This window comes from Onychostoma macrolepis, chromosome 14 (assembly GCF_012432095.1).
Source record: "Onychostoma macrolepis isolate SWU-2019 chromosome 14, ASM1243209v1, whole genome shotgun sequence".
In the NCBI taxonomy this organism is placed as follows: domain Eukaryota; kingdom Metazoa; phylum Chordata; class Actinopteri; order Cypriniformes; family Cyprinidae; genus Onychostoma; species Onychostoma macrolepis.
The window spans coordinates 6,861,761-6,879,494 of NC_081168.1; the positions used below are offsets into that span (position 1 = coordinate 6,861,761).

A 17,734-nucleotide genomic window follows, 5' to 3' on the forward strand; every position below is an offset into this window, starting at 1 on the left:
AGGAGCTTGTGCTCATCAAGGTCACTCCATGGCCATGTTGATGGCAGCTTGGGGGCGGAGAAAGAGAATAGAAAAGACAACTTCTCCTCAGAGACAAAAGCAGTGTGGTGTCTTTTCCCCTGCTGTGGGCAAGTGGATGCAAATGCATTTGAGGAAAGGCTTTAAATGCAGACTTTCTATGTGGAAGTAACCTCGACCATGATGTTTTAATGTACAGTATATTATTATTTTTTTAATTTTTATTTATCGTAAACAAAACCAATAATGAGATTAATCTGGTCTTTATCTATTCTTTATCTAAATAGTAAATTGGCTAAATGTAAACACAGATATACTTATGCTAAATAAAACTATAGAACCAATCCACTGAAAATAACTGATTTACTAAAATGAAACCAAACTCTGCACAGCTTAGAAAGAGTGTGTTTAATTATTGCATCTACTTACAAAGTGGCGTGTACATTTATCTCAAACGTAAACATAATACAACAACGTAGCATTGTTTGCATCTCCAAAGCCATAGTTTCCTAAACTGGGGTTCACAAACTGCAGCGGGGTTTGTGAATTAATGGACAACCAATAATTAAATCCTATAGTAATAAAAAATAAAACCAAAATATAACACTTATATTGCGTAACATTACAGTTTATGTGACCATGAACCAATGTCAGAGGACCATAAACACGTATATATGTTAAATGATTGAAATTTTAACTTAAAATCTCATGGAGCATTTAAAGTATTTTAGGTTAAGTGGGTTTGGCTTACATAAAGTTTAGGAACCCCTGTTCTAAGCAAAAAGTAGCTTGTTGCTGTAAACTCTACTGTCTCACTGCTGAAAAATGTAGTTAATTTACTAGCGCTGCTGTTAGTTACTTCCAAATGCCGATCAGTGCCATACAATATTAGTTCTTCTCTGACAATGTTGCCCATGATGACAACAACACTGGGTGAATGGGACTCTATCCTCCAGGTAGCCACTGCACTCTTCATCTCAGCATATTCAACACCCATTACAAATTCCAATTATTACTCTCTAAGCCATACAGATCCTGAAAGCTTCTGCATCCTGTGCTGTGATTTGCTGTGCAGCCCCTTATGGGTGTCAACATGGGAGCCATAACAGTAGTAAAATATTACCCAACATTTTTTTCAAAACTTGCTGACTACAACAACACACAGCTAATTGAGAACTTACTCGCCAATAATGACTTATCATACTCTAGCACAGTGCTGATGCAGGCATGCTCATTTAGCAAGCCAGAGTTTACCACTTAATGAAGTCTGAAAATGTCAGATGGAGAGAGAGAAAGGACAAGGGGTTGCATATGGATTCGGCCATTGAAATCCCCTCACTGTTGTGCCCCCTGACTATTTTTTATTTTTATTTTTATTTATTTATTTATTTTTTTTTTTTGTTACAACCTTCATTTACACATTTGCTTAATGGGCAGTACAGTGAAAGTATACAGTAGTGCTGTTTTTATTTATGTTTTTGCCTGGTCAGTAGGTTAAGTGTGTATCATAACCATTCTTTGGTGATGAAAGAGGCAATGTAATGGATCACTCTCCTGCTGTTCTCCTGCTAAAGCAGCAGTAGCAGGCCTGTTGTTGCTTTGCTACGGCCTCCGCTGTAAGCTGTCAGTCAGCCTAACTATGGCCGATTTAATTTCATTTTTCTCTAGACTGTCGTCTTTCTGTCCTCAAAATATATACTCTGTTTTTTAATTGGTGGTGCTCAGGTTGATGTATTTGGCTAATATTCTGGATTGGTTCTTCATGTATCTCTCTCACTGCTGTTCACACTTGGCCACATTGATGGCCAGATCCAAGATCTCAGCATTACCTATGGTGTTCCACAGGGGTCAGTTCTTGGCCCCATTCTTTTCCTCATCTACATGCTCTCACTAATTGAGATCATAAACAAAAGAAGCATAATGTTTCACAGCTATGCTGATAATAAACAGCTCTATTTTAAAATTACCCCCGTGCTTCCACAGCACTAAAACACATTGCCTTTTTAGAATCAGCCTGTTTGCAGCCATAATCATAATGTTTTATCGCCTTTTAAGTACTCTTATCTTCTTCTCTTCTTTGAGATTGCCTAATGCAATCAAAAGTGCAATACTAATTGAAATGATTGTTAATAATGAGATAATAGTGAAGATAAGATTGATATATGCATTGAATTGGGCCTGTATATACTAGATATAAACACCCTGATAACTGAAGCTCTGTGTATGTTTTCAGTCCTTTCTTTGTGTACTGTACAGTGATGGTAGCTATTGTTCTGGGGGATGACATAGATGAATGGAAGTAGGGATGCTCTAATTGTTTCTTGTGAGGGGGGCTGTCTGGTTGGGCTGTCTAATCCCCTTTTACAGAGGGAACCTCCACTTCCCTTTTCTCTGTGCAACTAACCATAAGCGAGAGCTGTTTGCTTACTCAAACATCCAACCCATCTTTCCTTTTCATCTCATGCATTAAAGGGTGTATTCTCCCTTTCTTTTCTGCCCATCCAGACCTCTCTTCCATATTCTGCTCTAATTTCTTCACTCTTTTTTTCTTGAATGACGACCTTCACGTTACCATTCTGAACTGCAGTATTGGGGCATAACTAAAAAGCAATAAAGTAACAATAATAACATACTAAAACCAATAATACTAACATGATTATTAATTGGATCATTTTTAAACCAAATTAATTTCAGTCATTTCATAAAAAATAGTTAAAAATTAATTTGAGACAATGAGACATTTTACTTTAAGCTGAGACTCATGTGTGCAGGATGCAGGAGAATAAGGGTGTACTCACACTAAGTGTTTTGAACCGTGCCCGAGCGCGTTTGACCCCCAAAGCCCGGTTAGTTTGACTATTGTGATCACTCCGTGCTGCACTCGGGCGCGGTTCATTTAGCCATCCCTGGCTCGGTTGGAAGAGGTGGGCCAGAGCGCGGTATGCATGTAGTTTGAGCGCTAACTTCTGATACATGCAGCATGATTGCGTGAACATTTCTGAGCGACAAAAGTGATAGATCTGTAAAGCAATATATTGTGAGAGGGCCGTGTGTTACCGCGTCCTGAACGACTCAAAATAATAAACCACAAAATTAACAAATCAATGCACTCCACTGTGCTGAGCAAGAGCGCTTATTCTCTGCTGTCTTCACGTGCTATTGGAAACTTCCTATTTCCCACTTATGAAGTCGTGAGCACTTCATGTGTGCGCTGCTGCAGTCTTAGGCCCACCCCAAATGCTCTCATTGGTTGAGACGCATGATGGCACCCATCCCAAGCCAGTACTGATCAGCATCCCACCCCTCCTGTGACCCATGATTTGTCTGTATGTGTATTCAGAGTCAGTGAGCAACGGACTTTCATAATAATAAAAAACATCTTAGGTTACGTATGTAACCCCAGTTCCCTGAGGGAACGAGACGCTGCGTCCGAAGATGCTAGGGGAACGCCTTCAGCTTAACCAGCTCTGAATACAAATGAAATCTGTCCATTGGATGGACGAGACATCACGGGCGAGGTGACGTAATGACCAGCTGGTATAAAAGCACGTGCGGTGCAAACCGGCGTCAGCCTCTGGAATGAAGCAAGCGCTGGCAGGGATGCCGGAAGTGTGGCATTGGGACGCAGCGTCTCGTTCCCTCGAGGAACTGGGGTTACATACGTAACCTAAGACGTTCCTCTTCAGGAACTCGAGCTGCGTCCGAAGACGCTAGGGGAATGAGATATCCACGCTGCCAGACTTCCCAATCCCTGCCCAGTGTGTATCCCAGCGGAGCACAACTAGGGCGAGAGGACGGAAGAGCCTGGAGTGGCCCGCATGTCCAGGCCATAAAACCTGACAAAGGTCAGGGGCGTAGACCATCTCGCAGCGTTACAGATGTCCTGAATTGGGACACCTGCCAGGAAGGCCTTGGAGGCCGCCACACTCCTAGTGGAATGACCCCTGACTCCCATCGGCGAGGGGAGGTCAGAGGACTCATAGGCAATGTTAATGGCATCCACTATCCACCGACTGAGGGTCTGCTTGGAAGCAGGGAGACTTCTTTTAGGGTGACCATAGCAAACAAGCAACTGGTCCGCCCTTCTCCACAGGGCAGCTCTGTGGACGTATGCGTCCAGTTCTCGCACTGGACACATACAATTAAGCTTTTGCTGGTCTGGCTCCCGAAAGGGAGGAGGACTAAAGGCCTGCAGTACAACCGGCTGTGGTGTGACAGAGGGAACTTTGGGGACGTACCCTACACGAGGGTACAAAAAGGCTTTGGCCATGCCAGGCGCAATGTCCAAGTGAGTAGGGGCCACAGAGAGGGCCTGCAAATCCCCAACTCTCTTCAGAGAAGAAATCGCCAGAAGAAATACAGTCTTCAGGGTGAGATGGCGATCAGATATCTCCTCTATAGGCTCAAAAGGAGGCCTGCAGAGAGCATCCAACACCACAGCCAGGTCCCAGGGAGGAATTCGGGACCGTACTGGGGGCTTTAGCCTCAGCGGACCGCGGAGGAAACGTGTAACTAGGGGGTGTCTACCCACTGACTGTCCACCAAGAGAGGCGTGGTAGGCCGAAATCGCCGCCACATAAACCTTCAAGGTGGAGTGGGTTAACCCTGCAGAGAATTGAGCCTGCAAGAACTCCAGCACTGTACCAACCGGGCAGTTAACTGGGTCGAGCTGGTGATCTCTGCACCATGAAGTGAAGAGTCTCCACTCCAGGGCGTACAGTTTCCTCGTAGAGGGAGCTCTGGACTGGAGGATGCTAGGCCGAAGGGAAGAACCCGATACTGGTAAGCTTTGCCCCCAAAAGCAAACCTCAGGAACCTCCTGTGAGTAGGAAGGATGGAGACATGGAAGTATGCGTCCTTTAGATCGATCGTGACAAACCAGTCCTCAGACCTGATTTGTGACACGACCTGTCTGAGTGTGAGCATCTTGAACTTCAGTCTACTGACTGAGCGGTTCAACTGACGCAGATCTAAAATGGGACGCAAACCTCCATCCTTCTTGGGAACTATGAAGTACCGGCTGTAGAACCCGGACTCTCTTTCTTGAGGAGGGACCACCTCGATGGCCTCCTTCCTTAGGAGAGTATTTACTTCTTGTTCCATTACCAGAGCCTGCTCGGGATCCACCAGAGTGGAATTCACCCCGTTGAATCGAGGCGGAGGAGAACTGAACTGGATTCTGTAGCCTCTTTCTACAGTACGCAGTACCCACTTAGACACATTTGGCAGTAGTTTCCACGCTGCTAAATAGTCTACTAAGGGAACCCAGGGATGTTTTCTTGGGGGAGCACGGGCGGCGACGCTCTCTTTCTGAGCCTCCATGTACGAGGAGCCAGCACGCGGCCGGGGCTGCTCTCGCCCAGCAGCCCCTTGAGCTAGAGAGCGGCGAGGGAGAAACCGCTGGAATGCCGCCGCCTGCCTACTGGCCTCTCGGTGCCTGTTGACGACTGCGTCAACAGCGTCACCAAAAAGGCCAGATGGCGCCAGCAGGGCGTCCATGAGGAAGACCCTGTTGCGATCTTTAATATCCGACAGGATCAACCAGAGATGCCTCTCCGCCGCCGCCAAAGCTGCCATAGATGCTCCTTGGTGGCACGGAGAGACAAATCAGTGGTTTTGCGGAGTTCGGTGATATCCTCCGCACTAAATCCCTCGCCCTCATCCAGCTCTTTGAGCAGGTCAGCCTGGTATTGCCTGCAACACCGCCATAGTGTGCAGACATGAACCAGCCTGACTTGCTTGCGTACCCCTTGCCCACCAGCGTCAATGAAGTGCGCAACGGCTTGGTAGGCAGGGTCGGAGCCTTCAGAGACGATGCCGCGCTAGAGGACAGATAGCTCGTAAGCGTCTGTTCCACACGCGGCATCGCTCTGTAACCGCACTCACTCGTCCCCATCACATTACCGTAGTAATCCGAAGCGGGGACGAAGAGGCAGGCCGAAAAAGGTTTTCCCCACGACTTTGACACCTCAGTGTGAAGGTCGGGGAAAAAAGGCAGGCTCCAATGTGGAGATGGAGTCTTAAACCGCAGAAAGCGCTCGTCTAACTTGCCTTTCTGCGGTTCGACATGACACTCGGGCGGCCACACAAGATTTAATTTGGCCACGGCCCGAGTGACCACCTCCACAAGCTCCTCATACTGGGGCGAAAGAGAGGGCGCAACGTCTTCAACACTTCCCGCGTCAACCTCCTCGGAGGAAGACAGGAGAAGCGCCGATGCCGCTGCCCGAGGGGAAGTATCCGCCTGGCGGGCTTCCAATCTCGGGGAGCGGTCATGGGATCTGACGGGCGAGGGCGGAGATAGAGACTCACTCGTCTCCGATCCCTGCACCAGATCCCACTGCGAACCCCACGAGCGCTGCCACCGCTCCGCCTCGGCGAAAGCGGGGCCAGCGCCGCGGGGAACGCTAGCGAAAGAACCCTCTTTAGATAAGAGGGCCTTTCGGGAGCGAAGTACACGCAGAGGCAGGCTCTCGCAGTGCGGGCACTCAGCCCCCTCGAAAGCCACCTCCGCATGTCTCGCTCCCAAGCAAACCACACACAAGCTGTGTGTATCACCTGCGCACAAATAACATTCTCAGGGAGGAACACACAGCTTGTACTGTGATTTGCTCTCATCGCCCTTTTGTTTAGCCTTAAACTGGTTCTTAGACATAATGAACAGACAGACAACACCAAATAATACTGACAACACACAGAACACTAGCTGAATGACAGAAAGCTGACGCCGGTTTGCACTGCACGTCAGTTTATATCAGCTGGTCATTAAGTCACCTCGCCCGTGACGTCTCGCCCTTCCAATGGACAGATTTTGAGTTTCCTTTCTGTGAACAAATTAAGCGTGTCACAAAAATTTACTGAAAAACCTTTCCCCTTGTTTATCTGTAAACTAAATCAAATATATTTCAAGAATTTATTCCTTGTATGTATATATGTACTGCAGATTCTACATATATGTAATAATATTTAGGTGGAAAAAATTGTAATTTGTACTACTGTCTGTTCAAAAGAAATGAAAAGAAACCGAGCATAGTAGATTTGTTTTTTTTTTGTAGATTTGACGCTTAAACACATGTTCCACACACAATGTATTTGGGATATTGTTTGTTTTTTACTTATTTACATATTTGTTGGCTGAACCATTGTACTGTGTGTTATATTGGTATGTGGTATAGCGGCACTCAGTATTATTCATTCATTCATTCATTCATACTAAAATTGTTAACAATTTTAAAGTAGCTTCTCAGTCATTGCTGGGTCGAGTCATGAGCCAGGCAATGATGTTCACCGCAACAAATAGGCTGAACTAAGAATGCTTTTGGTTCAATTATTAGCTTTGTTCAGTCCAGGGTTTGCATGAATGCCACAGTCAGAGTCCAGACCACCTCAAACTCTCAACTCCATTTACAACACCGCTTCAGCAGGGTCTCGGCCCCCACTGCCTGCATAACAAGATGTGCCTTGAGTAATGTTCTCATCTGCTGGAAATAACACAACTAATATTGAGATGCAACAAGGCCCTGCCGCTCCTATTATCAATATGTGGCAGGAAGCGAGAGAGGCTCGGCGGCAGATGCAAATTAGAAAGGGAGAGAAACTTGTCAGACTCAGTCACTGCTGCTGAAATCATTCTAATCTTTTTACTGAGGTGAGACCACAGGAGAGCTCAACAACATGCAGGCCTATGGCGTATAGTCACATCCAGTACGTTTGTGAGAAATGAACCTGTTTAAAACATGAGACGGAGCTATAGAAAACCACTTACCTGGGAAGTGCTTTCCGTCTCGGTGCTTTAATGTATTGTGTGTTTGTGCTTTCTTTTTTCTGTGCATAATTTTTGCTTTCTTTTACATTCATCTTGTTGTTGTCTCCATTGTTTTCCCTTTTTCCCATGATGCCGCTGAAGCATACCTTGATGATGATGTGGATGATTTCGATGACCCTTTCGGAGATATTCCATTCAGTAAGTTGCCATTGAACCTCAACCCCTGTGAATATATCCAAATTGAATTCAATATCCTGATCCTCAAGGAATATATTTTGTCATGTTTTATGTATGTGTGTTTCCAGCCGTGTGCTTGTAAAATAGACGGCCATTTCCTGTGTAGCCTCTATTAACCCGATCCACCTGCTCCTGTTTATTGTGCCCGAGTTAACTGCCCACCTATCAGAGGCCAACATATGAGACAAAGCCCTCTGTTATTTGTGCATTATTGGCCTTGCCGCCTGCAGTATTGAATTTCTAACCATTTTATTTAATATTCCTCAACTTGCTGTCCATGGATGCAACAAAAAAGGGATCAGAGCCCTCTTTCCTGGCCTTCAGAAAGGTACATGCTGAACTAAACCCGTAGCTGTTAGTGAAATTAGTGTGAGATACGTTTGTTGTGGTTGTTAGTATTCGAAAGCGGTAGATTCCTCTGCACCACGGGACACTCTTTCACCACTTAACTTTGCCATTTGTTAATTTGGTTTCCTGTATTTGAAGAAGATTTCCCCACAGACTATTTTTGCCTTCAGATCCAAGCCTTATTTGCGTTGTCTTGAAGCATGGATTCATGGGTAATGCTTTCTTATTGAATTTTAAAGTTTTCATTTGTAGCCAATTACGCAGTGACAGCAGACCGCATTACATTTGGCTTTCTCTCACTCCGAGATAGTCTCCGTGATCCCAGAACAGACTGCTTAAATATATTAACACGACTAATCATCTCCCTGATCATCAGAATAAACTCGCAGAACTGACATTCTCCTGTGGATAATGGATCAACCCCTTCCTCGGACTCGACATCTAGATACGAATATAAAATGCAGACACTGTATGATAAGGAATATAAAAGAGCCATCAGACAGCGGCGTGCAGATTCAGATGAGGAAGAGGTGAGATTTCATCAGACGCAAACAATCACTGTACCACCGAAATGGAAAGGAGCAGTTCAGAGGTGACCTTGTGAATACAAAGCTCATTGGCTGCCATGTGGAGTTGCAAATCAGAGGATTTGAAATAGCATTAGTGGCAAACATTATTATTTTTAATGTGTGTTTCTTCTCATTCGGTTTGTGGCGCTTGTTTAGGGGGGAAAAAAAGAGAGGGAAATTGACATACACCACACACGCACACTTGGAGATCCGCTCGTAATGCCCCTGATGGTCGATCGGGACTTAGAAGAACAGAAGACGAGACCCCGTGCAATCAGTGCTGCTCACAGGATCTGATTGATTTGCTAGTTTCCGTGTTGTCAGTCTTTTCCTCCATTGTGGCAGATTGTGTCTCCAGGAAAGTGTAGGACTTTCATTCGCCCCCCATCACGAGCCTGCACATTATGAACTCCATTAATCATTGCTCTTTAACAGACTCTGTAACCAATTAGTTTCAATGTTTGGCAAAAAACAGGATTTTCAGTCCATTTATCATGGGCATTGTATAATTATTAGAACAATTACCTTCTCGGCAGAATGCACCATTGCTGTTTTCCATCAAGGGACGTGAAGGGCCCACATCTCCTGGTCCTCCGTTCTAAATGGTTTTGCAGTGACAGCTTAATTTGTGTATTGCATTTTGATTGTAAGGTGGCAAACGATAATAATGAGTACTTGTTTAGCTTTGGGCCCTTTAATGCATCTGAGTCCTGTTCTCCTGTTTACTACTTTTTTTTTTTTCTTCTTTAGGTAGGTGAGCTAGAGGATGCTAAATACTATAGCTATTGCAAGTGGAGGCAGTGATGGGACAGTGGAATAGTAAACGATGGTTAATATGTGGTTAAAAGTCTTAGTGGTGATGGGACAATGGGCTAGCAAAATATGGTAAACTACACAAAAAAATTTTGAATATCCTACAAATAATTGATGTCATGAACCTTGCAAGCCCAAAGCTAAGCATTAATAGTTGAAGCCTGGTACCTTGGCTGTAATGTTTTCTCTTCTGTTTGGTAAATACTTGTGAATGATGGCTATGACTAATATATTATTTGCCCATTAGCAAGGTGACTTGCAATTTCTTTCTTTCTTTTTCTTGCTTTCTTGCTTGCTTTCTTGCTCTATCTTTCTTTCTTTCATTCTTTATTTATTTCTTGCTGTTTCTTTCTTGCTTTTTTTCAAAGATTCCCTTTTTGAATCTACTTTGGAATATTTGTGTTTGGAATACAGTATTTTTAATTGAAAGTTTTTAGGGAATTTGAAGCATTTGGTAATGCAACATTGAATTAGTAGCCTAAATGATTGTCCGGAAATATTTAAAGATTGTGTCTCTTTCTTTTGATCTGGTGATCTTTTTATTCTATTTTTGGATGTGTATATATTTACTGTAATTGTTTGTGTGTACAGTGTTTTATTTTTAAAGAGACTCTTAGATTTCTTTCAATGTCAGTTGGACAATTCAGTGATGCATATAATTACCATAATCATCTTCAAAATGGACAATTACAATTGTCCTTATAATTCATAAATATTTTATATTTACATTACGTTTTCATATCCAAACCAGTGGTGGCATTATCAATATTATTTATATTATTTTTTTATTCTATTTATTTATTTTACACAGTCAATTTCAACTTGATGGATAGATCAAATTTGCGTAACCCGACTCCCAACAGTTGAGTAGCAGCCAATCAGATCTGAAAAGGTGATTTTAGTCAGCTCTCGCCATTTTTTTATATGCAATATGCATCAGATGCTCCACGAATGGTCCGTGGGCGGTGTCGTCTGAGGCCAAGTCTGGTTTCTGATGTCCTTCTAGACCCTGAAGGATTGCTCAGCAGTCACAGTGCTAATTAATTACAGCGGCAAAGCCATCTGGCTATCAGTAATCCCAGGTAACAGCTTCAGACAGCTTTCAGCTGTCATTACGTCGTTAGGGGTTATGCTGTATCATGGCTAACATACGCTTACATTGAGACGTAATGTTTTCACAGTGTACCATATAGCTGATTTGACTTGTGATAATAATGGGCTTTTATTCTTGGCATTTCAAGTTGGCATTTCTTTCACACCTACTCTCAGCATTCCTCCTTCCCTTGAATATCGCTCCATCGCATGCATTTCAGATTCTTGCAGTGAAGCCGATGGCCCGATTCTGTTTGTTTTGCCAGAATCTTCATGTTTGTTAATTAACGAGAGTATCAGGGTGTAATGGTCACAGTGCTCCGGTCTGGTCATTTTGACAACACTGCAGGAGATAAGAGCGATAGAGAGAAAGAAAAGGAGCTGTGGACTTGGAGCGAGCCAGACAGCATAAAAGGTTAAGAAAACTGGCCTTGTGCAAATTTCGCCCACGGTGCAGCATAAAGATGGAGTATATTTCTAGTTGTGGTGATAGATGGTATAAATTAATGTTTACTTCCCCCTCTGGCACAACAACGCTTTGTTTTTCTCACAGCTGAGGTGTTTTTTTTTTTTTCTTTTTCTTCTGTGCGGTCTTATAAGTTGGTATGGATTCCAGAATTGTCTCCAGCATGTCTGCGTAAAGCCTCACATCACATTCATCTCAACCTGCCAGAAGGATCTGATCGGTTTGCCAGATCAGGCCCTGAGACTTTCGTTTTCAGAGGCTCTCAGAAGTTACATGGCTCTATTATTATTCAGTCCTCGTCTGCTAAAAGATCTTCCTCCCAGCCCGGAGGCATGATGGGACACCCACCCCGTTGTGCTGCAGGCCAGTCTCTGTCGACTCAGTGTGGCCCCCTGCAGGGCTTGGCAGGTGGGCATAACTGCATCAGTGTGATGCTCAGACGTACTGGCAGGCTAGCAGATGTGCCTATTAGTAGGGTGAGCAGGAGTCTTCATCCAGCAGAGCGTCTCTTAACACTCATCATCTTTACTGGTTTATCAGAACCCCAGCGGTGTGTCTGAAATCTCCCAGATAGCCGCCACCCTCCCCCTTCCTCCTCTCAAGGTGACCAAACTGGCACGAACCTCCTGCCGTTTTCCAGGAAAGCGGTGGGGTTGGACTTCTGAGATCTTTAGCCTCTTCAAGTCCTGCTTAAACCTCTCTCCTGCCATTCATTTATATCTCTCAACACAATCATTTTGCCCTACAGACTGCAAAGTGCAATTCCGCATAATGCATTGTTTCTAAGCTGCCTAACAGGGAGTATGATATTATAAGTAGTTTTTTTCTTCAAGTATTACTATGGATTTAGTAATAAATTAAGTAAAATGGTCCATTTATATGCGTATCACATTAGACTTCTGTCATTTCTATGTTTTTTTTTTTTCTCCTGTAAGTCTAAAGTTTTTGGGGGGGCATTGTAATCTGGACATTGTAATACAGTATATACAACGGCCACCACTCTCTCTGTGTGTGTGTGTGTGTGTGTGTGCTGTGACAAAAATTAAAGAAAATAAAAACTATGGCATATTATCTGACATATAGCTGCAGTATAATTTTCCATATAATTTTCCTTTTTTCCTGCCATCCATAAATTTCAGGAAAAATTTTTTTTTTTATGATTTTGTAATACATATGACAGTTTGTGATTGAATTTTTCAGCTAAAATTGCTTTATTTTCATACATACCATTACTATGAAATTATTATGATTTTGGACATGCCGATTTTGGGTGGCTTAAGCTCAAGATTTCATCCTTTTTTAAAACCCAAAAACTCTTTCTGCTTTGCTTCCAAATCCTATCAATATTAATCCAAGCTCCCATGGTTCCATCTCACACCCAGGATTCTCCCTGAGGGCTCCTCTGTGAGCCCCCTGCTGGTCGCATAGTCTCGCTGCAGGACGGGGAGGGGGCCGCTCCTGGTGCCTCCCGCTAGTGTTCTAATCCAGATTGATCTGCACGGCACGCGGCTTCATCGATCGTGCCTCTCCAGGCTCTAACGGAGACCCTGCAGTCTGAGTCTGTGTTGCTTCCTGTTGGCAAGCCTATGCGTGTGTGCCTGTGTGTGCGTCATTATATGTGTCAAAGCATCCTCAAATTGGTCTTCTTCCATTAATTAACGGTCTCTGCAGCAAGACCTGGCATAGATTCACCTGTGATCTCTCCCACCTGTTGTTGTTTGTGGGGTCCCATCTCTCCCAGGGTCTAGCTTTGGTTCATCTAAACCCACCATGACCAGTCAATAAGCTAATCGTTACCTAATTGGATTTAGCGATCTTTGTGACTTGGCGAGCGTATGAAAAGGATTGTTTCTCTTTGATTAAGGGTGATAGTGTGTGTTTGGCAGCACTGATCATTTTTATTTCTGTTTTTGCAGAAGAGGCCAAAATGAAGGACTATATTTAAAGGGATAGTTCACCCACAAATAAAAATCATCATGATGTTCCAAATCCATATGACTTTTTTTTTTCATCAAACACGAAAGGGGGAGCTTTTGAAGAATATCCTGGCCAGTATAATGAAAAATGAATGAGAGCAGGGCTGAATCCTTCAAAATGTATTCAAAAGCAAAATAAACGTATCACAAAAGTTATTTTTTGTGAGGTCTACTGAAGACTTGGGATAAATGTGTGAGGAACAGTCAACTGAACTTATTATTCATACCTGTGCACTGTTAACAGAATAGAAATAAGTAAATTTTACTCCAGAACTGATTCTATCAGGTTTGTAAATGAACCATCCAGAGGAGAACTAGATCATCTGATTCATTGATAATATGTGACTGAAAATAATAATTTGTTCACAAATTAATATCACTTTTACTTTGATATAATTGTTCCAAGAAAAGTTGAAACACACAGTATGATTTTTTTTTTTTTTTTTTTTTTTGTAATTTTGAAGCATGAAAGCCCCAGTCCTCATTCATTTTAGTTATATATATTTAAAAAAATGGTCAGGATATTCTTCAGAAATTCTATTTTTGTGTTCCACAGAATATTTTGGATATTCATTCAATTATCTCCTTTTGCAAAGAAGAAAAAAAAAGTCTTGTTTGGAACAATGTGATGTTGAAGTGATAAAATAATATTTTATTATATTATTTATTTTTTCCTGGACCGAACTAGTGCTTTAATTGTATAACACATCCCTAGAAATATATCACATGACACCAAAGTCAGATCCAGAGGTCAGATTCCAGTGATATAAGGCTGAGACGGGATGCTACCACTAACAAGACCAGCAAATGCATGAACCAATCACAGGTAACCTTCTCTCAAATGCTTCTGCAGTTCCCATGGCAATAGGGCGCCTGTTGCAAACCCTCAGGGAAAATAGCATAGTCTTCACATGACACGTTCCCTTGGTGACACCTGTATCTTTGGGGTTAAAAAAAACAAAAAACGCTGATGCATCAATGCAATAGTAATTGGCATCTGTTGAATCGAGAGTGAAAGGGCTAAAATTAAAAAGGAGAGAAAAGAAGAAGAAATAAAACAACGAGGAAAAGAAAAAGCTGTCATTCAGCTGAGCACCCTCAGAGCTGATCTCACAACAAAATCTGACATTGAAAATCTTGAGTGGACAAATGAAGCATGGTTTTGCTCGCTCTCCGGCAGGCTGCAGCCCAGGCCTCAACCTGATTTAAATCTCCCACTGTCTGGTTTTCCAAAAAAGCTGCTTTCTGTCGCTTACTTAGCATGTCATCAAGGGGTAAAGTGACATGGAACTGAATCCACGAATCCATTTTAATTCTCACCTCCGAAGTGGATCTAGTCTTATCCCTGGAGGAGATGTGGATTTACAGCAGGAACAACAGCCGGTCCAATATGCTTCATTTGCACATTGAGACAGATGCAAGTCAATTTATTGATATCAAATGAGAAGGTGCCATTGATCGAAAGCACATTGTTCAGCAGAAAAGGTGCGGCGAGAATGCCGATATTCTCATTTAAATAGGGCTTGTCTCAATCATTAGACCCTCTAATAGGCATGCTTTGCGTTACAAAAAGTCACATAATGACAGAATATAAATATAAAAACCTGCATTAACACCTTTGTTGTTCAATTTACAAGAAGCCGTGTTTCGCTGAGGGTGCTAAACGCTACAGAAATACAACAGATGACGGCTCTTAATAAGTGGGCATGAAACTTTGTGCAGCGAAGGGAAAGATACAGAAAAACAGATGTCTGCCACGGTTTGTTCGATAAACGCTCAAGAACCGTTCTGCAAATAGGGCACACATCTCAATTTAACCTCAACCTGGCAGAATTTTCTGTTTACAAAGGTCTGCTTGGTTTGACAGATCAGGTAAGGCAAGTCGAGAAAGTTGCCTCAGATGCCTCAGTGCACAACAAATGTTCTCCAAATAGGCCTGTTTCATGTCTGGAACTGACTTTATGATATGCAAACACACCGTTGTTGAATGTATGCCTGTTCTCAGTAGCCTTTCCTCTTTGTTGTTTCCTTCTGTCGTTTACTGCTGTCCCACCGGTCTGCTCTGCCGGGAGCCAGAGCTCTGATATTTTCAGTGTTTTTAAACCAACTTCCTTACGGTTCTAATGCTAAATGCACGCTCCAAGCCCTAAAGACTCACATTTTCAAACAGTTTCTGATGTTCTTACTAGATGCATCAAGATCGATTTCCTCCCCTTACTGTAGCTTCGATCCCAAAATTTGTTCACACTAACTTACGCACATAGCAATGCAAAAATGTATCCTTGACAGCTTGTTAAAAAAACAACAGGAAGAATGGGCTTGTGATTGTTTTTACACTGATTTGCACAAAAATATGGGGGGAAAAAATAAGGAGCTGAAAAAATATGGATGAGACGTGGGGAGCCGGCTCACGCTTACAAATGCGTCACCCTCCTCTGGTGTTTTTCACTCTCTCGCAGTTTATTTTACTTTTTCTTGCTTGTTGGAGAAAAGCACACACCTGAAGAATAGTCGGCCAGATTTCAAACCAGTTTCACGAGTATGCATGCTAAAAAAGCGTTGGCAATCTTTGGTGTGAATTAGTTGAAATCTGAGATTGCAAATGTAAAATATTGTAGTGTGACAAGATTGAGTTTGCATTTGGCTTAAACGCCACACATCTGACCTTTTGTGTTCCCCTTCTTTTCTTCAATTTCGAGTCTTGCAGTGTGGCATCAGAGAGCTACAAAATGAGGCTAGTTTCAGCTGGAAGAGACGACAACTCTATAATTTTGCTAATGGTGTAGATCCTTTTGCACTTTGTCTTTTTGACTCATCGGGGTTTGTTTCTCTCTCTTCCTCTTCTACTTCTCTCGTTCTCTATCTGTCACTAAGTGTCAGTTAAACTATTGTTCTGGCAACCACAATTCAATCAATTCCAATTCAGGATCAATTGCACACTCCACAGCTCCATCCTGGCAATCCATGAGGCTTGCCTTCCCGTTGGCTTCTTCCTCTGTGTTCACAATCAATAGGTCACTCCTCTCAGCCCTATCCCAAATGAACCGGATTGGCTGTTCACCTATGCAGTTCCTCGGCTCCGCTGAGCTCACACTTTTTAAAACGGGTACAGCTTGTTGCTCTATTTAACTATGTTGGGCCTTCACTCTGAACTATTGAGATGTTTATGTGTAATGTCTTGGCTTAATGCCTTTCTCTTTAAAGATATGGGGAATGACCCCAATATCCTTCGGCCTCAGGTCTCTGGTTAGTTTATTCAATTAAATTCTACAATTAATCGGGATCGTAAAGTGGTTCTTTGGTTTAAAAAAAAAAGCTCACAGACTCTAAGAGCACAGTGCAGTGTATTTTCTTAAAGATAGCTTTACTGCTGCTTGCGTAAAAAAAGCTGGTTGCCATGGCTTTGATACCATAACTCATGGTCATTATTCACAGAGTTGAAAGACATCAGTATTCTCTTATTAGAGTCTTTGCAAGACCGCTGTGTTGATATTCCTGATCCATTCTGATCTGGATCTGTTTAAACTTGTAACCCCAAAGTATTAAAGGGATAGTTTAACCACAAATAAAAATGACCCCATGATTTACACACCCTCAAGCCACCTTAGGTGTATATGACTTTCTTCTTTCAGACGAATACAATCCGAGTTATATAAAAAAATGTCCTGGCTCTTCCAAGCTCAAGTGAATGGGCATTGAGATCCAATAACGAGAGAGGAGGATTGCAGCGTATGACTTCTATTGTCAATTCAGCCTGAATTACTTAAAATAAAGACTCTAATGTGTTTCCAATAATATATAAAATAAAGAAAACAATTTGTTTCCAATAATCTTTGTTTTATTTCTAACTATAATATTTATAATATTATATTTCATATTTTAACATTTCATTTATTCCTGTGATGGCAAAGCTGAATTTTCAGTGTGATTACTCCAGTCTTCTTCAGAAATGATCCTTCAGAAATCATTCTAATATGCTGATTTGCTGCTCAAGAATATCAGTGATGAAACTTGCTGCTTAATATTTTTGTGAAAACTGTGATTCATTTATTCAGGATTCTTGAATGAATGTTCACAAGAACAGAATCTAATGAAATGCTGTTACTTTTTTGTAAAAATGTAAATGTTCTGTCACTTTTGATCAATTTAATGTGTCCTTGCTAAATAAAAGTATTAAATTCTTAAAAAAAAAAAAAAAAAAACCTTTTTAATAGTATTTTTTTGAATAGTATTCTAACATTTTTCACTGTTAGAATGTCCAGCATTCAAAAAAATTTTAACGTTGCATACCAAATTCTTATTCATCTTTCTTACATTTATTTGCAAATCAAACCCTGCTATTGTCTTTGTTGCATATATTGAAATATGTATAGCCATCTTAACATTGCACAGTGACTTTGCATTGACTTTATAAAACAAAACTCTACAACCTAAACATAACTCTGCACAG

The 17,734-nt window shown here is 42.1% G+C and overlaps 1 protein-coding gene across 5 annotated transcripts in view; it reads left to right on the forward strand.

The window, feature by feature from the left end:
* tenm2a (teneurin transmembrane protein 2a) overlaps nucleotides 1-17,734 on the forward strand; it is a 646,939-nt gene that overhangs the window by 426,419 nt on the left and 202,786 nt on the right. For 2 of the 5 annotated variants that reach the window (XM_058798659.1, XM_058798661.1), the window contains one exon: nucleotides 7,925-7,981. The exons of the other annotated variants lie outside the window; for them this stretch is intronic. In XM_058798659.1, coding sequence (XP_058654642.1) covers nucleotides 7,925-7,981 — 57 coding nt within the window. The remainder of the gene's footprint in view (nucleotides 1-7,924; nucleotides 7,982-17,734) is intronic. 5 annotated transcript variants of the gene reach the window in all.